Source organism: Alosa sapidissima, chromosome 14 (genome assembly GCF_018492685.1).
Source record: "Alosa sapidissima isolate fAloSap1 chromosome 14, fAloSap1.pri, whole genome shotgun sequence".
NCBI lineage: Eukaryota > Metazoa > Chordata > Actinopteri > Clupeiformes > Clupeidae > Alosa > Alosa sapidissima.
In genome coordinates this window covers 21,995,926-22,021,563 of record NC_055970.1, presented here as the reverse complement: position 1 = coordinate 22,021,563, position 25,638 = coordinate 21,995,926, and the positions used below count along the sequence as shown (strand labels likewise).

At 40.8% G+C, this 25,638-nt stretch overlaps 1 protein-coding gene and 1 long non-coding RNA gene across 4 annotated transcripts; one reads left to right on the top strand and one right to left on the bottom strand.

Moving 5' to 3' along the window:
* Positions 1–1,516: 1,516 nt before the first annotated feature.
* LOC121681170 lies at positions 1,517–23,877 on the bottom strand. Its single transcript, XR_006022012.1, has 3 exons — positions 23,867–23,877; positions 15,084–15,221; positions 1,517–1,527 (listed from the first exon to the last, which is right to left on the bottom strand). It is a non-coding gene; the product is annotated as an uncharacterized LOC121681170 (long non-coding RNA).
* On the top strand, positions 1,616–21,494 carry LOC121681164 (solute carrier family 43 member 3-like). 3 transcript variants are annotated; one of them, XM_042060744.1, is made up of 13 exons: positions 1,616–1,988; positions 5,114–5,546; positions 5,959–6,088; positions 9,559–9,605; positions 10,595–10,671; positions 10,866–10,958; positions 13,256–13,395; positions 13,638–13,768; positions 14,627–14,782; positions 19,214–19,321; positions 19,730–19,916; positions 20,180–20,303; positions 20,437–21,494. In XM_042060744.1, exons 2-13 carry the CDS (start codon positions 5,357–5,359, stop codon positions 20,542–20,544), a joined length of 1,491 nt encoding a protein of 496 aa, XP_041916678.1. In that variant the 5' UTR covers positions 1,616–1,988; positions 5,114–5,356; the 3' UTR covers positions 20,545–21,494. The 3 variants fall into 3 exon arrangements, with proteins under 3 accessions (XP_041916678.1, XP_041916676.1, XP_041916677.1); XM_042060742.1 differs by having other exon boundaries at positions 1,616–2,002; XM_042060743.1 differs by lacking the exon at positions 1,616–1,988 and adding an exon at positions 2,025–4,947.
* Positions 23,878–25,638: the final 1,761 nt, after the last annotated feature.

The window sequence follows — 25,638 nt, the reverse complement described above, 5'->3', positions numbered from 1 at the left end:
GGGCAACAGAGCAAAGCTGTCAAATTGGATCAAAAATAACATAAACACAAAACAAACAAAAATTAATCAGTACTACCTAGCTTGAGTTGCTGCAGCCAACAGCCAGGGATATACATGTCTGATACATGTATTTAAAATACAAATTTGTATTTTATTTAGTTTATTTAGAAAGAAAATGGCATCATATTTTGTATCAAAATACTTTATAGGTGTGTAGTTTAAAAATACTGCCAAATACTTTTGGTAAAACCAATAACCTACTTTTGGTGATGTGATTATAAAAGTGCAAAACAATGAATGCAGCACTGGTGCTGACAAGCATAAGTAACATGTAGGTTGCTCACACACACATACACTCCCTCATACCAACCTCAAGTTTCTTGAGAACTTTAGTCATCCAATTAAAACACATGGAATTTACCGGTTATGTGGTTGCCCTGCAATAAGTTGCCCCATGTGCAACGTGAACAATGTTTGCTCACATACACAATACACTCCTTCATACCAACCTCAAGTTTTGAGAACTTTAAAGTTCTCAAGAAACTGATCATTAATCATCCACTCGGAAGACATGGAACCGGTTATGTGGTTGCCCTGCAACAAGTTACCCCACGTGAAAATTCCCATACTTGTTGTGATCATAATATTGAGATTTAGGAAGATGAAATTGCTCACATACACAATAGACTCCTTCATACCACCCACAAGTTTCTTGAGAACTTTAAAGAAAATGAACAAATATACAAAAAAGCAGGTCAAATTATTTTAACAGCTACAAAAATAGATGCGCATAGATATAAGTTATTGTGGGGGAAAAGGTCTTGGATGAGTATATGTGTATATCTTCTTTTAATAGAATAGAGTAAAATGGATTATATTTTAATGTCCCCATGAAGGAATTTGTTTTAGCACAGCATAGCCCAGGAACAGACAACTTAGATAATTAACTTTAATATGTTTGTATTATTTTATTCAAATACAAAGACATTTTATGTGAGAGTATAAGGTATTTGTGTTTTTGTTTTCTTTCAATTTATGAGTATGGTGTTTGTGTCTGGTTTCCCTAATGTATTTGTGCTAATTTCACATCTTGAGCCTGTTTCTGTTAATCTGCATGTTTTACCTCATGCCACCCTTGAATTAATCAGTGCCTCACCAGTGCCACCCTTGTTAAAAATGTCTGGAATCGCCACTGTGTTTGGCAAGATTGTTTTATGTTAATGTCTAATGTGACACTTGTGATCCTGTTGGTTTACGCCTACTTTACACCCTCCTCACTTAGGAAATTAAATCTCACTCTAACCAGTTGAGCCACCACATATCTACAGTCAGTTCCACTGCAGTTGTGTGGTGTAGAGACTATTCTCAGCCTACTCATCAACACATTTCAGGGGTGTATGAAAGCATAGTCTTTGCTGATCAACCAATACTGACACGATCAACAATAAAACATGTTAAAAGAAGAATGAAGTTATGTGCACTGAACAAACGTTGGTGATTTAGGCTACTGTAAACCATCTGAACCACCTATTTATACCAGTGTAATACATGAATGTAGGTCTACTAATCTTAGAAATTGAATACTGTTGTGCTGCTGAGACGCATGAACTGGTGGTTGACAAAGGTAGGACTATGACCATTTTCATGAATTTGATGACTTCCACCACAGGGTCTTCAGTAGCCGAATTTACGCATGCCTCAGTGGAGCACACTGGTCATCACTTATACTGTGGATAGGTTAGCAGGATGAGAGTCAAATACGTGCTATAAATGCACGGTCTGTACTTGCACAGTTTATTTTCTATTTGTATGTCAACATGGCGATCCTCCAACCAAGACCGCCTTGTTCTGGCACTGTACCATAACGCCTCGGACGTAAAAAAAAAAACGTGGATTCAGCAGCAGCAGAGGCAACCGATTTCACCCGGATAGGGATGCAGACGACGTAGCAACAGAAAAAGACAGCGGAGCCGTCCGATAGCTGAGCGGTGAGGAGAATCGGGTGGGTTCACTGGAATGCTTTGCTCTGACACTTCACCGAGAATAGTCACACTTCACACATCCAAAATGCTAACAGCGGATGAGGGACACAATGTAATTAGTAGCCTAAGCTAATGATGTTGACTTAATTCTGGAAAAACACGGATACCCCTAACAATGTCCATGGGCGGAACGACGGAAAGCACACAGATAACAGGACGTCTACAGTTCTTATTTTTATTGGAACAGAGTAAAGCCAGCCCTAGTACTATATTTAGTCATAACTGTCTAACATTGAATGCACAGTTTCCTCCCGTGGAGAAATTGCGAAAGGACCATGACCGTAAGCTTACTTGTCCAACCACCACTGTTGATTTCAACTCTGACTCTTTTCTGCAGCCTTTTGCCACTGTATAGGGCAGCCCTATTTAAGCAGGCCTAAATGTTTATAATGGATTTTGCAAGTGCATATTAATGATCACCAGGGAAACTGCATGCATGCATGCCCGATTTTGTAATTTCGCGTTGCTAGATGGCATTTTTTTTGCATATTTGCAGACAACGAGGAAAGTCTCAAATGCAACTGTGATTAAATAAATAAGGAAACTAAATGCGTATTGCGCGCGGAACGGTTTTAATTAATACCTTATCCCCTGCAGTCCTTAAACATGTGAACTAGAGTGGCAATCAATCCCCAGAGTTAGATCACAATACTGTTTATACTATGCTGTATATATTAGGCCTGTAAAATCTCCATATCCCTCAAGAGTAGATGGATCATTATTGTTCACTGACAACCACTTTAAATAAGCAGGTTACTGGGTGAATGCAGTATTTGAAGATGCTCATATGCATATTTTTGCTGTTTAAGTCTGTCTTCATGCTTCCAGGATACTGTACGTCATTGTTTGTCACATTGTGTGTGTGTGTGTGTGTACGTTTGTGTTTAAGAAGTCTTATGATCCTGAGTGTGAAAATGCCATTTTGAGCCTCTTATACCATGTGCAGTTGCATCATTGGTCATGGGATCACACCGGAGAAGCCCTGCATAGGAGGAAGTCAAGAGATGAGCCTTACGCGCACGCACACACACACACACACACACACACACACACACACACACACACACACATAAGCACACAGCCATAACCACAATCAGGGTATGCATGCACTACACACACACACACACACACACACACACACACACACACACACACATGCAAACTTGCCAAATGTTTTGGAGACAGTAATAATAACCTGTACCTGTACTACCAAAGTGAGCTCGAGGGCATGACCTCGTCATGCTTCATGTGCTTTAGTGGCAGATAATGACCTCAGAGCATATACGATATCTTTAGACATTGTCTCATGACAGCCTTATATTATGAACAGGTTCCTGGAATTTCGCATAAAGGGGAAATGACCAGACAGACAATGTTTTTCCTTAGATAGATACATAACAATGTTGGTCAGTTTACCAATTTCTACTGGGTGTCTCGTTTTTCGTTATAGCGGATGCTCATGCAGGTGTTATGGCTTTAGGAAGGTTTTTGTTTTAATTTTTTAATGCATTCCATTCAAAAACATTGTTCAGTGTATGCATGCCATGGCTCACACAAGCACCTTTTTTTGTAAATGTTTGTGCGATGGCACACTGGTAAAAAAACAAAACAAATTGGGGGATGAGGAGTGCACTCAGATTTATTTATGGAGGTTTATTTATGTCTTTATTTGTCTATTATTCAGCTTATGGCATTTCACAACATCACTTATATCAAGTGGACACACAGTAGGCAATTACACAGCTGTATGTGAATCAGCATGCTTCCTAGGTTGTTTTTATGCATTATCCTTCAACAAATACCAATATAAATACACATTTTATACAGTCTATGGCAACTACTGACACAACTGTAATTTGAATGTTGTAGAATAAGCATTCTAAAGAATATCCAACCCCATCTAACTTAAACATTCTTGCATCGATGAGGAACATTATTTTATTTTCTATGGCTTTGGTGTATGTGCTTACCAGTTCATGTTCAGGGCCGCTGCTCTGGACTAAGGATCTTGGGATTCATGCTGTCATGACCATTATTATTTGTGCATGTTAAACACATATCAGTAAACACACAGAGATGGACACCTGAGTCAATGTAATGAAATCCAGAAATCAATTCTGTAACATATTCCTGTTCTGCGATATGAGTGTACAATGAGGGGAAGTACATACACAGACAAAGTTAAAAGTGAGAAGTCAAACAAAATCAAAAGCTTGTGAATTAATTTATGAGGCAAGTTTTTAGAACATGTAAATCTATGGAAATTTCTTTCTGGTGTCCCCCAGTTCAGCTTGATATCCAATAGTCGCAACAGAGTGCATGCTGCTTGGTGTGTGGTGTGTGATTTTTGTGTGTGTGTGTGTGTGTGTGTGTGTGTGTGTGTGTGTCTATGTCTGTGTGTTATGTTAGGTCAGGTACTTGTGAAACATGCTATGCGAGTGTGGAAAAAATGTTTGGAGTAACAACAGATACATTCTTCCCTTTGCACTTGCAAAACAGATGAGTGTTTTCTCTACTATGAGGTGAGAGAGTAAACGGGTGGTGGCAGAGAGAGAGAGAGAGAGAGAGAGAGCAGATAGAGAGGGAGCAGGCAGAGATAGAGAGTGAGAGAGGGAGCATGCAGAAAGAGGGAGCAGAGAGAGTGAGAGAGAAAGAGAGCTGAATGGAAGGGAACTATATAAGGATGAAGACAAGGAGTATCTAGTGAGTCAGTGAGAGGGAGCGAGTGTGTGTGAGCACGCTGCAGGGCATCCTACAGAGCGTGAGAGTGAAAAAAGAAAGCTAGAGACTTTCAACAAAGTAAGGGACAGAAAGAGAAAGTGGGAAAAGAAGAACAGCGTGGAGCTCAAGACAAAATAGAACACAACAGAGAGCAAAGACATCTCCATGCAGAGGAACAGGATCAGTGAGTTCCATATCACTCATCTAAATCTTCTCCTCCATCTCTCTCTCTCTGTATCTCTCCTCTCTCTCTCTGTTTTCTCCACCTCCTTCATTCTGTTCATCTCTATAGGATATTATAGTTTCCAATCTCATGTACCTTTCTCTTCTTTTGATTTCTCTTCTTCCAGGAGAACAGCAGAGGCCATCTAGAAACTACTACAGCTACAGTGTTTTTGAGTGCCTCGGTGTGAGTGTGTGTGACTGTGCAGTTGGCCAAAGTGTGCTGTAAGTGCTCTGTGTTTCTCTGTAACAGAGAGGTTGCTTGCCAGTGGATGTGTGCATTGTAGTGTGTCTGCTTGTGAACCTCAGGGCCTGTTTGTGAGTGTGTGTGTGTGGGTGTGTGAGTGTGTGTGTGTGTGTGTTTGATAACGATGCTTGTCTGCTGTGGCGGTGGGCTCCGTGTCCGGTCCTGGCTGACCTTTGTGACAGGCCTGTTTGAGTGTCTGTGTTTCGCCGGCGCTGTGTTCGGCTGGGCTTCGCTGGTCTTCGTGCTCAAAGGTGATGGCTACTTCAGCCAACTATGCGTCAACACCACCTCCAGCAATGGCACATACACCATGGGTCAGTATTACGCTAGTTTGTGTGAGTGTGTGTGTGTGTGTCCATGTACAGGGATTTAGTGAGGCTAAACACAGCTTACCCACCTCTGAAATTTCAGAAACTGGTATTGTTATAAACATTGGACAATAACCTTCACCATCATCAAACATGTTTTGAATGTCTTTTTAAAAAATCTGATACCACATGGCGCAGTCCACCTTACCGTGATCACAGAATTCATTGTTTACCCACCTCTTATTTTACCACTACACCCCTGTCCATGTGTGTGTGTGTGTGTGTGTGTGTGGGGGGGGGGGATTAATGCTATTACATGGCTGTATATATTATATTAATTTCAATAGTGTAGACTACACTGCATATGTAGAATGGAGGTGCCCATTATGAATGATGGATGATGTACTGTATGTTGCAGACTGCAGTGAGCAGGATGAGAAGCTCTCCCTCATCTTTACCATTGCGTCCTTCATGAACAACTTCCTCACACTGCCCAATGGCTTCCTTTTTGACCGCTTTGGCACCATGGTTACCCGTCTTCTTGGAATGTGAGTAAGATTCTGTGAGAGAATGTGAGTAAGATTCCGTGAGAGAATGTGTGTGTGTGTGTGTGTGTGTGTGTGTGTGTGTGTGTGTGTGTGTGTGTGTGTGTGTGTGTGTGTGAGTGTCTGTCTACACAGATGTGATGATGCTGCAAGAGTTCTGGGTGTTGAGAAAGTTGAGTGACATTCCCCTCCACATTGGTCTGAGTCTCACTCAGTGCAGACTCCCTGTTCTGGTTCTCTCTCTGTCTTTCCTCCCATGACTGCCACACACAGATGCCTGATAAGTCTTTTCAAAGCAGGCAAAGGGTTTTTATTGCCCTTTGCATATTAGAATCGCCAAAACCAGTTTGGCAGTTCCTTCATCGTGCCATAAGTGTCATGCTACGTAGACTAAAAGATATAAGCATACCGGTACTCAGTGTTAGATAAGCCAGTCAATTCATGTTGATGCACATCATGTGTGCCGCCTGGTCATTGACCCATGACCTTGCTTTTTGCACTTTGCTGAACCAGTTGAACTAGATAAACCTCTGATTTTTGGCCTGAAGCTCTCTGTGTACAATTTTTTTTTTTACATTGAAGAATGACAGGAATTAAGTGGGAGAGAGAGATGGGGTGGGATCAGGAATCGACCACAGGTCGGATTCGATCCCGGGTCCCAATGGGTACTTGGACCCGTACCGTACTGTACATGGTATGGACACTTGGACCCGTACATGGTGTGGACACTTGGACCCGTACATGGTATGGACACTTGGACTCGAGCGTTGCCTGTTGTTACGCCCCCCCCCCCCCCCTGTGTGCTTAACAGTGCTGACCAACCTAGTAGCAGTTCTGACGACAACAGTTTCAATTCAGCAATGAATGACACAACCATGTCCTAAACTGACCCCATGTTAGCACCTCGCTGAACTAGTTTTTTGCTCATTCTCTGTGTACAGTGCATAGGTTCTGATGGCAACTTTTTTCAATTCAGCATTGACAACCATAGATTAGATAGAAAGAAATAAGACAGGAAGTCATTGAGAGTGTTGGAGAGAGATATTACTGTAATTAGTGAGCCAAACTGAGTTAGAGCAGAACTATCAAAGAGCACATTGTTTGTGCTTCTGTCCATCTGTGTTTTGGTACTCTCTCTCTCTACCACCCAATTCGCACGTTATCTTTAACTTTTCCTCTTGCATGTGTGTCTGTTGCGCTGACAGTGTTGTGTAGTGTTTCTCAAAGAGTGGTCTGCAGGCCACTGGTGGTTTGCCAGCTATCCCTAGTGGTCTGCGAGCAGATGTGGTCAAATATCATTTTTCAGATCAGTATTTCTTAAACTGCCTATGTGTGACACCAAAGCCATGTTGTCGTTGACATGATGAGTCGTTTGCAATGTTCACATGATGAGTCGTTTGCAATGTCCAACTCATACGTAAATCCAGATTCTGTGTTAACAAGGGCAGTTCCTCAAAACCCAAGGCTAGGCATTAGCAATGGCCCCACTTCTACCCCTCCTCTCTTCTCCCCTCTATTCCCCTGCCCTTCTCCTTTTGTAAAGCGACCTTGGGTTACTTGAAAGGCGCTATATAAAACCAAGTTATTATTATTATTATTATCACCACATGCTGAAGTTAAACATTAACGCTTAACAGGGAACCACATGCTATTTAGGAAATATTTTTTGTCAGGCCACAACAGGTCTGTATGTTTGTTTGTTTGTGTGTGTGTGTGTGTGTGTGTGTGTGTGTGTGTGTGTGTGCACGTGTGTGTGTGTGTGTGTGTGTGTGTGTGTGTGTGTGTGTGTGTACAGATGTGTATGTGTGTGCTTGTACCATCACTGTGTGAGAAATGGAAATGACTTCTACTCTCATATTGGTGTTGCGGCCTTATATGTTCTGGGTGGGGTGCATAACATGTTGCTCTAGGATGTGGAGGTGCTATTGGCCTGGATCCCATAGAGTTTGTTTTGTTTTAGAAATAATCCCTCTGGTAGCGGGAGAGTTTACATTAGTAGCTGCAATATCAAATAAATCTCACAGCAGGATTGTTATTGTTTTGGATATGTTGCACATGTTGGAAGGGAGTCAGCATCCTCACACATACGTTCAGTCATACACACACACACACACACACACACACACACACACACACACACACACACACACACACAATGCTGGAGAATAACAGAACGTCTGTCAGGGAATCCCCAGTGAATTTCAAGAGCAGTAGTTTTCTCTTACTCACTGTCACATGTGATTACCCCCTGAAGAGTTGTCCAAACCAAAGAGGTCACTATGTGTGTGTGTGTGTGTGTGTGTGTGTGTGTGTGTGTGTGTGTGTGTGTGTGTGTGTGTGTGTGTGTGTGTGTGTGTGTGTGTGTGTGTGTGTGTGTGTGTGTGACTGAGCGTATGTGTGAGGATGCTGACTCTGATCCAACATATGCACCAAAACAATAACAATCCTGCTGTGAGATTTATTTGATTTATTTGTTTGGCCATGCTGTGTATAGTTGGTGCACTAGTCCAGGAATGATGAGTGTTGTCACTTCATCAGTGGTCATTGTTATCCTGTCCATCTAAATGACATCATTTTTCCTCATCATTTGCCAGACATAGAGAGTGCATTATTAGGGCACACAAGGGTTATTAGAGTGGACGTAATGAGAAGCAATATCCACTGTTAAGGGAAACTTATTGGTTGAAACACCCTCTCTCTCTCTCTCTCTCTCTCTCTCTTGCTTCCTCTGATATATGTACAGTATTTCTTTCTCTCTCTTTCTCAATCTCTCACTCTCTCTCTGTCTCTCTCTCCCTCTCTCTCTCTCTGCTCATCCTTTGCTCCCTTCTACCCATTCCAGCTGTTCTATGTTGCAGCTACCCTAGAGGAGGAAATGCCTGTGTGCCTATTCCTGTGCATGCTTACATAAACAGACAGTGACATAATAGAGAGGCAGGAAAATGGGGAAACCAGGGAACCAGAATTGGGGACACAGAGCGCGGGAGGGAAGTAAGAAAGTAAGAAGAAGAGAGTGAAGAGAAACCAGAGAGAGGAGAGGAGTTGTGATAGGAGGGAATGAGAGGGATGGTCCTGGCAGTGCAAACATACAGGCCATTAAAGAGTGCAAGCCTAGACACCACTTTGAGTTTCCCAAGAAACAGAGTGACATTTGGAAGGAAAGGAATGTGTGTGTGTGTGTGTGTGTGTGTGTGTGTGCCTCTGAATGTGTGTTTATGCAAGATTTAGGACTAATACTTTCCAGAGTTGACTCTGGCGAGTGAAAATCTTTGGCTTAAGTGTCTGTGATCCAGAGCAACAAACTGAGGCTGTTTTCTCTGAGGGGTGGAGGAAATGAAAGGGTGGAGTAGTAACGATGGTGGGGCAGGCGAAGGAGTGTGAAACAAGGTCACGTCCCACATTCTGTGGTTTGTTTCCACCAAATCTGATGCCACAGTTTCTAACCGTTTTTTCCCCCCTCTATTTTTCACTAGATCCATATACACCACGGGGACCATGCTGATAGCCTTCTCAAACGCTGGTAAAGAATTCTGCTCTACTCCTTGGGATTCTACCTCAGAAGGGAATTCTGTTCCCTTTGTGTTTTTGGTCCTTTCTTTTGAGTTCCACCAACCGTTCCATTCTATTGATGTATCCCCCCCGCTTAGGCACAGCAGGCAGCCGGTCTGGACTGCTTTTGAGTCTGTGTGTGTGTGTGTGTGTGTGTGTGTGTGTGTGTGTGTGTGTGTGTGTGTGTGTGTGTGTGTGTGAGAGTTTGAACTTAAACAAAGATAACGCCCCTGGGCCTCTCCTCCTGGGCCCCTTCTGAAGCTCCACTCTGACCCGTTCGTGTAGGAGGTAGCACAGGGCGGAGAGACATGCGGAATAAATAATCATGGTTTATTTGCTTAGTCAAAAATACAGTGTAAGAAATTGACCTTAGCTCAGTAGTTAGTGTGTACATGGAGAGGGTGCAGGTGATGTGTTACTCCATGGAAATGTGGCATCCTCATTCAGTGCCCACACATAGGTATAACTAGGGAATGTTACGCCTTGAATTAAACTGGCCATCACAAATCATCACAAGCCCTTTTCCACAAGCCCTGTCTGTGTTTTCGTTTATTCATTCCACAGGAAACAGACATAGTGCCTCTTCCTTCCTCTTTTCCTACATGTTTTAGATGTTAACATTAAAGCCAATCACATGCTGTTAGCTGGTCAATATTATCACTGTTTTATTGTTTCCAAACAAGCACACACACACACACACACACACAATTCCTTTATACACAAACAGAATGAATACTTTAAACAGTTTACCTGGCTCACGGTGACAGGAAAGGCAAAAGCTTCACCCTCTCCTTTGTTTTACACAAACAGCACTGTTCAGTAACTGTGTGTTATTATTTATATCAATAATGTAGCACATGATTATGCTTTAATGTGGTTATGAATGAATAAGCAATGTTTTATAAATGTGACCCTGTGTGTTTTATAAATGTGACCTGTCTGTCTTTCTGTCTCACATAGCTGTGTCCATCGTGCTGTTCCCTGCTCTCTCTTGCATTGCGGTCGGAGGAATTCTCTTTCTGGTGACAAACATGCAGGTAAAATATAAACCTAATGACCACATATGTACATGCAGGTAAAGTATAAACTTAATGACCACATATGTACATGCAGGTAAAGTATAAACCTAATGACACCACATATGTGCCAGTGTATGTACCCACCCAGAATATGCTCACCATACTTTTCTATTTTTCTCTCTCTCTATCTCTCTCTCACCCTCCATGACCAGGTTGGAAACCTGTTTGGTTCACGGCGCTCCACTATAATCACCCTCTACAATGGTGCATTTGATTCTTCCTCAGCCATCTTCCTCATCATCAAGGTAAGGTCCACTTCTCTCATTGAGATAGAACAGTAGGCCTGATGGAGGTTGCAGTGGTAGGGAATCAAGAGAGTGAAGGATCTTGTAACAGTGAGTATGTTTCCAGCACACCATATTCCGATTAAGGACCATATTCTGGTTATGAGAATATTCAGAATAAGATGTTTCCATGTGAAGCAGAAACAAAATATTCCCGTTTACATGTTTATCAGCTGAATAAAGTGGCGACGTGCAGTAGAAGTAATGTCTGCGTCATGACGTCTCAACGGCCTCTGTCCTTGAATTTCATTCATGACCACAAAATAAGTGAATTTGGCCAGATTAGAGCCGCTATTGTTTTGCATTTTAACCTTGTAATAGGCCGCTTTGATTGAGGGGTTTTCATTGATTCTTCATCTGTCAGCAGTGCACATGCTGTGTCTTGGAGCATTATGATACTTTCACTCATCGATTAATTCCATTTTGACATTTAAACTTTCGGGCTGTATTTTGCACTTTGGCGCATGGTGTAAAACTCGTTTTTCACCCGCGCAAAGTTTAATTCGGTATTTTGCACGTTTATTTTTTAAACAATGCACCCAGGGGTGTGGCAATTAACAACCTAGGGAGGGGCCTGGCGCATTGTCTAAAAATCGCTATTGTACACCTGGTCAGAAGTCTATGGCGAGTTGTTTATATGTTATTTTAAGAGCGCGTTGTCAACAGTCATATTGGCAGGTGCACGCACCATCCTTCTATCATTCATTAACGCACACCAGCGCACGTCCATGCAAAACATTAGAAATTGCACGATTACAATCGGAAACATAATTAGAATAAAGATATTACGAAATACTGTACATCTCATGATGAGTAGTTATTCACCATCATTTGCAAATTGGTAATGACGGTTAAAAGTGATTAGGGGAGAGGCGAGAGACACGTATGGAGCACAGCTGAAGACGCACTGTCACGAGATATAAGCAACTCCTCTGCAGGTTAAATGTTGTTTTGTTCAGTCATTTGAGCAATATTTGGGTAAGTGTTGCTTTTTCAGCCTATGTTTTCGATGGTAACCCATTGTCAGTCAATAGTGAAAGTATTTGCATATAACTGTCTTGTCGTTGACTGACACCTTGGTGAAGTTAGTTTCACTTTGCCAATGAGTTCAAATACTGTAATAGATGAGTGCAAATGCGTGAAGGCTATGCTAGGTTTTAGTAAAGCATGGTTTAGTGGAATGACTATTCCATACGGTCTCGCAAACAGCCTCCTTCAAATGCGCCGTTGAATGCCAAAATACCGATGCATTTATTTGACATATCGCGCTTTGCGCCGTTAAAGGGAATGACAGATGTCATTCTCATTGGTTTAAATGATGTTACGCCCCAAACACACCCATATGACTGATTAAAAAACCTAGGAACACCTTGTTGCGCCATGTGCTCCACGTTTGATAACGAAACCCCTCCCAATGTGGACTGGACATCCTACTAAATTTGAATAAGCTTTTGACGAGCGATGGTGCGCTTTAGAATGTCATGATAGGGCCCTTCAGGTTGTAATACATAAATTGACCTCGTCTTCACTTAAGAAGTGCGAACTTTCGCTATATTTTTCGCTATGTTGGCAAAGTGTCAGGACATCAAAGCAAGCTACCAAAATTCTTTGCACGAACATGCACAGATGGAATTTTATATTTCGAAAGGGGCATTTTCTGACTAATTTCTGTCTTTCTGTCTTTCCATGCCACAATATTCCGGTTAAAAGATGCATATGCTAGGAGTGTTATTCTGGTTTTTAGTATTCCGAATATGACCTTATTCGGGTTATGGCATCGGGAATAACGTGTTAACATGACTCATGCAGTATCGGAATATTGTCATTATTCCGAATAAAACCGGAATATGGTGTGCATGGAAACGTAGCCATTGTTGTTCTGATTAGGAAACGATAACATGTAATAAACATTCTGATGATATTATTGAGGTGGATAGTTTAGAGAACAGTGATGGTGCAGTGATGATGATGACGATGATGATGATGATGATAGATGATAGATTTAGAGATGAAGATGGTGATAACAATGATGAGGATGACAATAATGCTAAAGAAAAGGGTGTTGGTGACTATGAGTATAAATAATGAATATGCAGATCAAATGGTGTGTGTGTTTGCTGTAGTTGCTGATGCTGATGAAATGGTGTGTGTGTGTGTGTTTGCTGTAGTTGCTGATGCTGATGAAATGGTGTGTGTGTGTGTGTTTGCTGTAGTTGCTGATGCTGATGAAATGGTGTGTGTGTGTGTGTTTGCTGTAGTTGCTGCATGAGAGCGGCGTCTCCCTACAGGCCTCCTTCCTCTTCCTGTCCTCGTGCAGCGTGATCCACGTGCTGCGCACCTTCCTACTCATGCCCCGGAAACACATCCCCTACCCACTACCTGAGGACTACACTTATGGGTACACACACACACACACACACACACACACACACACACACACACACACACACACATAAACATACACGTCCCCTACCCACTACCTGAGGACTACACTTATGGGTACACACACACACACACACACACACACACACACACACACACACACACACACACACACACAAACACACACACACAAACACACACACACACATTCTCCCACACACCCTTTTGAGGAACCCTGAGTCCCTGTTTCTCCTGCAGAATTAGCTGTGGCCAGAAGAGAAGCTATAGCATAGAGGACAAATCAGCCAATGGAGGAAACATTCAGAGCCCTGCTGTTACCGAGGAAACCAATCTTAAAGAGGGCTCGCCATCCTCCCAAAGCAAGCCAGGTGAGTGTGTGTTTGTGTGTGTGTGTGTGTGTGTGCATGATTGCTTGTGTCCTAAATCATTTAGCAGATGTACTGGCAGTCCTTGAGATGTAAATAGAATTGTGACACAGAACAAGTGTTTCTAAAGAACCCGTGTTGAAATATGCCATGAAGTGACTATACCATGCTGACTGCCAGAGAAGTGCTATTCTGAAAGTTTGAGGAAGGACAGGAAGAGGAAATGAAAGCAAATTTGACGCATATATCTCTCTCTGATGCCATCCATGGGTTCCCTATGGGCCCCATGACTTTCGCCTCCTTGTCCGCAAATGACATCTATATGTTTGTATGTGATCTCATTCTCCCTCACAGTCTGTACCATACTACACTACACCATACTATATTTTACTACACCATACTATACTACACTATACTATATAATACTACACCATAGTATATTATACTATACCATACAATACTACTGACATACAATGCCATATCATACTGTACTGTAGTGTTTCAAGTAGAAATTTGAGGTGAGATCCTTTTCACGCAATCAATCAACTATAGACCTCAGCTACAGTGTAGCTGGTTTGCTAGTGTCATTGCACAACTGTAGTAATTTCCTGTGTATTAGCCGCATTGTGTTTAAACCACAGGACAGTGTTTTAGGCAAGTTAAAAAACATATTAATACCATACTGTCCCTGTGTATTAACCTCATAACTGAGGAAAGTTTGCAAAATCAATGTATAAACCGCTGCTAATAGTTGGGAAATTACGGTAAAGTAGATGCTGTTCTCACTCTCTAATAGTTGGGAAATTACGGTAAAGTAGATGCTGTTCTCTCTCCCTCCCTAACACCCCCTCTGTGGTATAGTGTGTGTGCCAGATAAGAGTTTCCGGAGCTGTGCGCTGTCCTGGTTCTTCCTGTGGCACTTGCTTTGGCTGTCTGTCATGCAGCTGAGGCACTACCTCTTCATCGGCACCCTCAACCCCATGCTGAATCGTCTCACCGCAGGGGAACCAGCTCTGGGTACTTACACACACACACACACACACACACACACACACACACCACACACACACACACACATACACACATAAAACATGGATACACACACACACACACACACACACACACACACACACACACATACACACACACGTATACACATACACACATAAAACATGGACACACACACACACAAAGTCTCTCATGTATACTGTTTTATGGTTTACATTACACGAGTACACATGTGCACAAAAACACACATTGACACATGTTACAGTTGTGCTTAGGCACAATTTTGAAAACAGGGCCTGTTTTTTCAAACATGTCTGAACCTGCGGTTCCTCTCGTACTGAGCAGGATTACCATTGCAACAACACATCATCAGTAGGGTAAAACTAACCTGTCTCACGATGGTCTAAGCCCAGCTCACGTTCCCTATTAGTGGGTGAACAATCCAATGCTTGGTGACACAATTAACACAATACTACACCCAATTAGCAGAATCCCTTAACTCTTTTGCAAAATGAAACACTTCAGCCAAAACTATACAATTATTTATCAAAACTCTATTTTGTTGTCATATCTCAAACACATCCATCATATGATCTGATTATGTTTGAATCAACACACTAATGTACTCAGTGCAAAACACATTTGACTTTTTTCCAGAAATATTGTTCAAGTAGGATTAGATAATAATTTAGAGTACAAAGTATACTGACCAAACACTACACATAAGGCAAGACCTGTACATTGAGGACTTTTTTCTCTCCGCAATGTGAGGTACACTACCTTTTTTCTTCGACTGCTTACACACAGAATTTTTTTATACAATCTTTACAGTAAACATGTCACTATAATCCCATTGCCCCATATAATACCATAACCCCATACAAAACCTGCAAAACCATGCACTAAATCTCAGCCTTTAACACAGTTTTCAATTTCATAAAAATACATTTTGCGAAGTGTCTCTTCCTCCTCTTCCTCTCTGTGCTACATTGCCTTTAATTTCTGTTGTTCACAAGGGCTCATCTGTTGACCAGTGTTTAGGACCGATTGTTGAGTTTACAGTTACAGTAGCTAAAACTTGTTTTCTGTGCCTCCGGAAAAGCCTTAGGAATTAGTCCGGCAGCCATGGAGTCAGACCTGGTTTTGTCGGTTAAAGTTTTTTTTTTTTGCAGAATCTTGTAGACTAGGAGTATCTCTTTAAGATTTAGGAGGGTGCCCAGTGATATCCCTTGGGCAATTTTGTATAATAACCCTTTCTTGTTCAATGTATTGAATACAAGGTGAGACACTACAGGTGAATTGGGCAAAAAGATTAACCAGCAGGTATCACTATGAAACTTCCCCAGTTGATTACTTACATTAATATGGTATAAAAGTTATCTGAAATGTAATGTTTGAATATGCAAATTAGGCATAATCTAATTAAATATGTGCTGATTTGCATAAAGTTTAAAAAGAAAAAATCTCAACATTAGAAGAAGCCGGGTTCAAAATTACTTTTTCATTGTGTTTACATATTAGATGAAACGTTTTCTGTAATTTAATGTTTAAATATGAAAAAGCCCAATGTGCCAAAATCATGAAAAAATTGGATATACCTCTAATTTCAAGATGAGTAGGCCTACTCATATTAAATGCAAATCAACAAAAATAAAATGTACTAAAAAACAGTGTTCTGTGTGATAGTTTGTCAGACAGTACATTCACAGTACATAATTTAACCCTTTACTAAGTGAATTAATGAATTTCTATATTTCAGATAATGCCAATCCGGGAGCCATGGGGTCAGACCTGGTTTTGTGGGTTATTTATTTATTCATTTTTGCTTAGACTTGTTGACTTGGGGTGGCTCTTTAATATTTAGGAGGGAGCCCAGTGATATTAACCTGACTCTCGCCAGATTAATTTTGTTCCGCTTAGCTCCGCCTAGCTTCACTCACATCCATCTGGGACCTCTTCCATTGAGAGTGATTTCAGCACAAGATTGTATGGTTGAGCCAATCAGGACGCAGGGCGGGAGTTTCATAGATGTGACATAGCGTAGAAGCGACTGTGAGACTGTTCGTCAGCGTCACGGGTTGGCTTCGATGTGAGTGGTTGAAGTAGCACATCAATAGATGACGGACAAGTGGCTTATTCAATCATATGCAAGCATTTTTTGATTAGGCCCAGCCTTCTGAAACACCATTCCAATGGATCGGTTCCAGATGGATGAGTGGAGCTAGGCGGAACGAAATTCATCTGGCAAGAGTCAGGTTACAGTGATATCCCTTGGACAGTATCCTATATTAACTATTAAAGCCCTATGTGCCGAAATCATGAAGAAAACAAAATAGGAAAAGCAAACAATCAACTCAAATAGAATGTACTAAAATACAGTTTGCAGTGTGATAGTTATTCAGACAATACTTCATGCATTCAAATTGGGAAAATATAACCCTTTTCTATGTCAAATAATGAATTTATATTTCAGATATTGCCTGTAATAATTCTGAATATGTGCACGTTTCCTCTAGTATTAGTTCTGATAATTGTCCAGTTCTGGCTCATCCTACCCTAAAACATGCAGAGAACATTGTGCAACCATGAACCTGGCAACTGCATCTGTTAAAGCAAGTCAAGGATTCAAGGATTTTCACTCTTGCAGCCACATCTGATCATCTCCAAAATGTAGTTTGGTGCAAGTTTGACATTTTCTGGTAGACTGGATGGGCTCAGTAACAAATCAATGAATCTTTCTTCAAATGGCAGTTGAATTTCCAACTGAAGTATTCCTTTGTTTCAGGCTCCAAATACTTTAATACTTAAAAATGAATATTCTCTTTTTAAATGACGAGTTTAGGCTCTGAGCATAGACTACTACTGCAATAAAGAATAAAAATAAATGTATATTTTATACATATTAGAACAGTAGAACAGACACCCTGTCTGCTAATAGAGGGCAGTTTAGGCAAGTCCTTCCACTCAACTGCCATATTGGTGTTACAAACTAACCCCATGCATTTCTATGGAGGATTTTTTGAGTGCTGTGACTCCTCATTAGAAAGTCTCTGGTAAACCTCCATCCACACCTAAGAGACGTGCTAGTGAGAGATGCTAGCATGTAGCACCCATGGATTAGTTTCCTCTCCCACTCTGAGAATAAAATCTGCACTTCAGAAGCACCTACATACACCAAACTTTCCAGTCTTATACCTAACTATATTTAGATGGCTTCTACAGAGGGGTTTGTTGATATATTATTCCTAGCCTTTTTATATGACATTCCTAAAAACATGGACAAAATTGATAAGGCTATTGGCAGTACTTTCTGATTTACGGAATAAATAAAAGAGATATCTAAAATTCCCTGTGTAAAGACTTTTCATCTAGTATGTCAACACAATGAAAAAGTAATTTTGATCCAATGTCAAAATTGTTAATGTTTTGATCCAATTTTTACCCTATTCACCTGTGGTGCCTCGCCTTATATTTAACACATTGGACAAGAAGGGCTTAATATCGAGAATTGCCGAAGGGATATCACTGGGCACCCTCTCTAATCTTATTGAGTTACCCCTTGACAACAAGAAACAGCAAAAAAAAACTTTAACCGACAAAACCAGGTTCACCTAAATTATGGCATTTGGCTGCCGGACTAAATGCACATGTTTGTTTCTGCAGTTGAAAGAGTCTATAGGCCTATGATACATGCCCAACTGCCCACCCCCCCCCCAAAAAAAACAACAACAACAAAAGAATGGATGGTGTTCAGTAAAGTAATGAGTGTTTACACATGTGAAGAGAGAGAGAGAAAGCACTGGTGAATAAGTGTGGCATTTTGATGGGTTGTGTTTGAATAACGCCTTCAAGTTACTTCCTGATAGATTTTTGTGTGTTAGGTGTTTTGCAAATTGTTTTGCAAATTGTCTTTTAAGAAATTGAACACTGTGTCAAACACTGAGAATTAGTGTATGGTTTTTCCAGATTTGATCTAGGGTGTTTGAAAGACATGTTTAGAAAATTGTGTGACAAGCAAAGATTTAGTGTGTAAACAGTTGGTTGATAGGTGTGATAAAAAATTGGTTCATAGGTGTGTATTTTTGGAAGGTAGTACCTTGACATTGCAAAGAGGAGACATTATCTGAGATTTCTGTGTCTAAAGTACCAGAGACATGTGTTTAGAGTTTTGTAAATCAATGTGTGTACTATTTTGTAAAAACTGTGATGCTGATAATGTGTTTATAGTTGTGAAAATCTGGGCTGATGTTTTGCTACTTGAGTGTAAGGTTTTGCTAACTGTGGAATACTTTTGATTTTAGTGTTTACGCAATCGTAAAAAACTGTAAATCGTTCAAATTAATTAAACACACATGTTGAAATTTAAGTATAATGAAATTTATATGTATGTGTGTGTGTGTGTGTGTGTGTGTGTGTGTGTGTGTGCATGATCTCCCTCAGTGAGCACCTACACGAATGCGTTTGCCATCACTCAGCTGTGTGGAGTGCTGTGTGCTCCCTGGAATGGACTCCTCATGGACCGACACAAGGGACGCACCAGAAAGCCAGGTCAGACCAGCTGTCCCTCCCCCCCACACACACACACACACACACACTCAACTGCACACACACTCCTCACACTCTCACACACACTCAATTGCACACACACTCCTCACACTCTCACTTACACACAGCAACACTCAACTGCACACACACACTCCTTACACTCTCACTCACACACAGAAACACTCCCCAGACTCTCACTCACATACAGACTCACTCCTTTGGGTCTGTATGTATATGCGCCTGTATGACCCTGCTCAGACAGTCACTTAGAAGTTAATGTTAAATTGTATCTGTACTTTGGCTTTGTTAAACACCTTGTGTAGCAACACTGCATAAATGGCGCTATATAAATGAATATGTATTTGTGTGTATGTGTGCGTGCATGCGTGCGTGCATGTGTGTGTGGCACAGGTGAGAGCGAGCGTGAGGCGGACCTGCGGGCAGCCATCTTGTCGCTGGCCCTGACGGCCCTGCAGTGCCTGCTATTCTCTGTGTGTGCGGCCACTCCGCTGCTGCCCCTGCAGTATCTCACCTTCATCCTGCAAGTGCTCAACAGGTCCTTCCTCTACGGGGGAAACGCAGCCTTCATTAGCGTGGCGTGAGTACACACACACACACACACACACACACACACACACACACACTCAAACAACATGGCATATTCACATTTTGTTTTTTCTGTGTCATCTGTCTCCACATACAGTCACCTTTGACTCAACTTAGACATATCTTCATTCAGTCATTATTCATTTACAAGTCTCTGTGTGTGTGTGTGTGTGTGTGTGTGTGTGTGTGTGTGTGTGCATTTGCTTCTGTATGTGTGTGTGTGTGTGTGTGTGTGTGTGTGTTGTGTGTGTGCAGGTTCCCAGCAGCTCATTTTGGGAAGCTGTATGGTCTGGTGATGGCCCTATCTGCAGTGGTGTCCCTGTTGCAGTACCCGTGTTTCGCCCTCATCAAGGGCCCCCTGGGAGGAGACCCGCTCTATGTGAGTTAATAAATGACTGTATTATACTGTCAACCTGTTATTATGCTGATTATACATCTGTTTTGACCATGTTTTTTCACTGTGTGTGTGTGTGTGTGTGTGTGTGTGTGTGTGTGTGTGTGTGTGTCTGTAGGTGAACATTGCACTGACCTTATTGACCTTACTGGCCTTCATCCACCCTGCCTATGTCTACCACCACTGTCGTCGCCAGGCAACGCAGAGGGGCAAAACTACAGACTAGCTCTACCAGTTCACAGACAGAAGGGACCAACTTACACTTTAACCTACGTGTTATATGTTTTAGTTCAGTATTTTTTATGTAATTTGCCTTTTAACACATATGTGGGTTCAAATGCATAACACTAGCTTTAGCTTTTTTACATTAAAGACATCCATTCCAATTAAGGAACTTGAATCTATTTAAGGAAATGAATAGGGAGTTAGGTTAATGAACTGAAAATTGTATCTGAAACTCCAGAGGTGGGAGGAAGTACTTTACGAGTAGGAGCTATCTCACCCTTTGCCAAAGGCCACACAAGACGTGTGAATTTACATAATGATTTTATTAGGAGATCATATTTTGTTCCCGAGAAGTCATCTTGCATTGCATCTGTGCTTGTGCTGTATTTCCATATAATGTTTAATGCCATTCCTTTCTGGTGGAAAGACACACAACACTGGCTCAGAAGTGAGCAGGTTTTAGAATGTGGTGTCACACCTGCCTTATCCCTCCGACCCCAGACCTCCGCAAGAGAGCAGCTGTTCCACGTCACACACATAAGCAGTCACACACGCACATAACCCCCCCACCACCACCACCACACACACACACACACACACACACACACACACACACACACACACACACACACACACACACACACACACACACACATACATACATCATGCATACATACAGACAGACAAATACACACATACAAACACAGAGATAGAGAGTCACACAGTCAGACAGTTACTGTCTAGGTCATGCTGCCCTCTCTTGACCAAACCAGATTGTTGTGTCAAGTGGGCAAACATGTTTATCTCATTTGTCTCTTAGCAAACTCAGAGCTCGTCAGTGATGTCATGTCAGTGTTAAAAAGAGTATTAGTCAGTGCCAGTATTATGATTTTGTACTGCTTTTTATACTAAAGGGAATCACATGCAATAAATGAAACCATGTGAAATGTAGATTTTTGCCTCCTTTTTTTATTCCAGTCTTATCTGTTAACTTGTGATTATGTGTGTGTGTGTGTGTGTGTGTGTGTGGGGGGGGGGGGGGGGGGGGGGGCACATATGACAACATATGGTGGTCTTAAATAAACCCTAACTTTCTTTCCTTGCAGTTTTTTTCAAATCATGTGCTGTTTGTAGCCTGAAGATTCCAGACCCAAATCTGAAAGATTAAGGGTCTGGCCACCAATAATGTAATGGCCCAACTCGAGGGGCGACACCAAGCATGCATTTGAAAATCTCACTGCACGCATTTGGATAACACTATACGCAGTGGCGATTCTAGACATTTTTAACAAGGGTGGCACTAGTGAGGCACTGATTAATTCAAGGGTGGCATGAGGCAAAACATCCAGATAAACAGAAACAGGCTCAAGATGTGAAATTAGCACAAATACATTAGGGAAACCAGATGCAAACACCATACTCATAAATTGAAGGACAAAAAAACACAAATACCTTACTCACATAAAATTTCTTTGTACTTGAATAAAATGTAACACAAACATATTAAAGTTAAATATTAAAGTTGTCTGTCACTGGGCTATGCTGTGCTAAAACAAATTCCATCATGGGGACATTACAATATAATCCATTTTATATTTGATGATTAAAGTTCTCAAGAAACTTTAGGCTGGTATCAGGGCCGCTGCTGGCCATTTGGGTGCCCTAAGCAGAAAAAATAAAGTAGTAGTTTGATGCTGTTTAATTACATAATACTGAGCCTTTTTATTTATTTTAGTGTGGCAGCAATACGTTTCCATATTTTACCTTATTTATAAATGGTGCACTGTCACTTTATTACTGGTTATGTAGACTCACATTGAGTCTACATAACAATCTTTTGCCAGCTCCATTCACATAGACTGTGGCTAATCCACAAACTCTAGCATTGTTTGTGCCACATTTATAGCACAATATTAACAATGATATGCATAATATCAAGTTGGTATAAACAGCCTCCATTGCTTTGGAAATGGAAGCAATGACATGATGCTAGCTAGACATTTTCTGTTTACATCTAAAAGTGAATTGGGTGTGCCTGTGACATCCAATCGTTGGTCTGGCACACCTGAAATATTTTCTGCTTTCACGGCTATGCTTGTCTGTTCTTGACATTCTAACCTGCTGTAGTGTCAACAAAAACCAACCATAATAGCTTATCATAACAAGCAAAACCACATAACCCGTTCCATGTCTTCCAATTGGATGATTAAAGTTCTCAAGAAACTTTAGCCTGGTATCAGGGCCACTGCTGGCCATTTGGGTGCCCTAAGCAGAAAAAATAAAGTAGTAGTTTGATGCTGTTTAATTACATAATACTGAGCCTTTTTATTTATTTTAGTGTGGCAGCAATACGTTTCCATATTTTACCTTATTTATAAATGGTGCACTGTCACTTTATTACTGGTTATGTAGACTCACATTGAGTCTACATAACAATCTTTTGCAAGCTCCATTCACATATAGACTGTAGCTAATCCACAAACTCTAGCATTGTTTGTGCCACATTTATAGCACAATATTAACAATGATATGCATAATATCCAGTTGGTATAAACAGCCTCCATTGCTTTGGAAATGGAATCATGTAATTACATGATGCTAGCTAGACATTTTCTGTTTGCATCTAAAAGTGAATTGGGTGTGCCTGTGACATCCAATCGTTGGTCTGGCACACCTGAAATATTTTCTGCTTTCACAGCTATGCTTGTCTGTTATTGACATTCTAACCTGCTGTAGTGTCAACAAAAACCAACCATAATAGCTTATTATAATGAGCAAAACATTTTTGCACAATAAAAAACACAATAGCTTACGTTGGACACTCATTAGGCTACATGCATGGTTGAGTTTGTTCACTCTGTGAAGACACCCATTAGGTCTTCAATGCACCCACTACAGTTAAATAGCTTACTGTCTTTTGAAAGATAGTTGGCAGAAAGTCTGGAAAGACTGGAAAGAGTGAAAGTAAGTCATGGTGCAGCCTGAAAGTGAATTATTCTTGCGAGTAGGCCTAGCCTAGGCATATCCTATTTTCACGTGCAGTTTTTGATTGTCATTACGCGATCACGTTAATTTTTAAAGCACAATAGGCACAATTTATATTTTCATGTAATTTGCATCCCAACTGTCATGTCTCTCCTCACTTTCAGTCGGTTCTCACAGGCACACCTTAATTATAATCTCTGGCTATAACGATAACGTTCAAATTAAATGGAGTATCATAACAATAACGTTCAAATTAGATCTGCTGCATAGTGGAGATTGAAAGGACCCAAAAAGTATCATCCTTGCATGTGCTGTTGCTGCATTTTGACATTGTAAACGTTCGGAAGAGTGAAAACAAAAGCAGTTACAGTTAACACTTAATGACCTAGCAAATGTCGGCGACTTAAGTGTGTGATTAGATAAATGGGCACTGGCAGATGCAATAGGTAAATAGATATCTTTGCATGTTAGCACAAGCAGTAGCCTGTAGGCCAATAAAGGCAAGTGTGTTTGCCACTTACATTTCTATTGTCTGACACTTCAAACTGCCATGTTAATGGCCAATCGTAGACTAGGCACCTGGGGTGGCCAATCGAATCTCAAGGGTGGCCTGTGCCACCCGGAGCCACCGCCCCTGACTATACGACCAATGTTTACTGACTGATTCATGCTCGACGCAATTGGATAACACGAATGTCATCTGTTTAGCTCACCTCTGGCCCGCCTATATCAAATACACAGATGTGATTGGTTCCCTGCGATGCAAGGGGCAAAAGTAACGTGCATCATTACTCATTGCCAAAGTCTCTCACTGAGCAAATTGATATTGTGCTCCCGCGAGAACTCTGGATTCCCAGGATACGCTGTTTGGAAACATAGTATTAAAGTAACACCAAAGAGTTTTTTGTACCTTAAAATAATGTTTCCAAAATTGTTTCCGTGGTTCATCAACTCGTAACAGGGTGAACGGCACTTCTGCATTCGCTTCGCGGCACTCTATCGGCTATAACTGCACTATGTAAGTTTGCCAGATCGGGTAGCAGGCTTGTAGTTCGATGGAATGAGACATAAGAAACTACACATTTGACTTGCATGATGTCGCAATACTTAATACTTTCATAAAATCATGCAACATATTCTACCTTGTCTATGGACATCTTTATTTGCAAAGCCGTTGCTGAATAAACAAATGGCGTGCGTGCAACAGAGGAAAAGTTATTTGGTGTTGCTTTAAACAATGTGTGACTAGGGTACCACTTGGTGTGAATTACCACCTGATGTATGTAGTGGATTACAAGGCATCTGTAGTAAAATGTGTTTTTTGAATGAAACTGAACATACATTTCAAGAAACACAATGTATAGGCTAAAGGTAAGCAGAATTGACTTACAACATCTTTAGGTGAAGTTTTGGACGTGGCAACCGGCAAGAGGCTTCTGCACAATGGCGCCCCACAGTGGTAAACTGGATTTCAGGCTTAGACCTACCCATACAGAAAAATCCAGGGGAATATTCGCATACATGCAGCTACATCCAGTTTATATTTGAGTAGATGGCTACAATATATTTAATAAATATAGTGCAAGAATATAAGTATATGTGGAACTCAACATATATTTGGATATTTTGCATGAAAATCTATGCTGAATATAAGTATTATATGCAGAAAATATAAGAAAGTGGCCAATATTGAATATTTACTCATATTTTGAAATATATTGATAAATACATTGAAATGTATTTATTTAACATAGATGTTCTTATACTGGAATATGTTCAAGCTGCATATATGTGGATATGTTATTTTTCTGTATGGGTAAATGTTAGCAGACAGACACATTATTAAGTTATTATTAACATCTTACTTGAGTTATTATAACCAAATGTCCATTTGATTAGTCTATCTGAATGAAATTGGTAGACCTGATTAAGTAGGCTATAAAAAATGAATTCAATATCTTTATTGTCATTGTACATGTACAAAAACAAATGTTTGATATAGCCTACAATCTGCAAAAAAATGCAATAAAAATATAAATAAATAAAAAAAATAAAAGGGGCCTCTAAAATAAATAAAGTAAATGATAAATAATAATAAACTAAGGCTCTA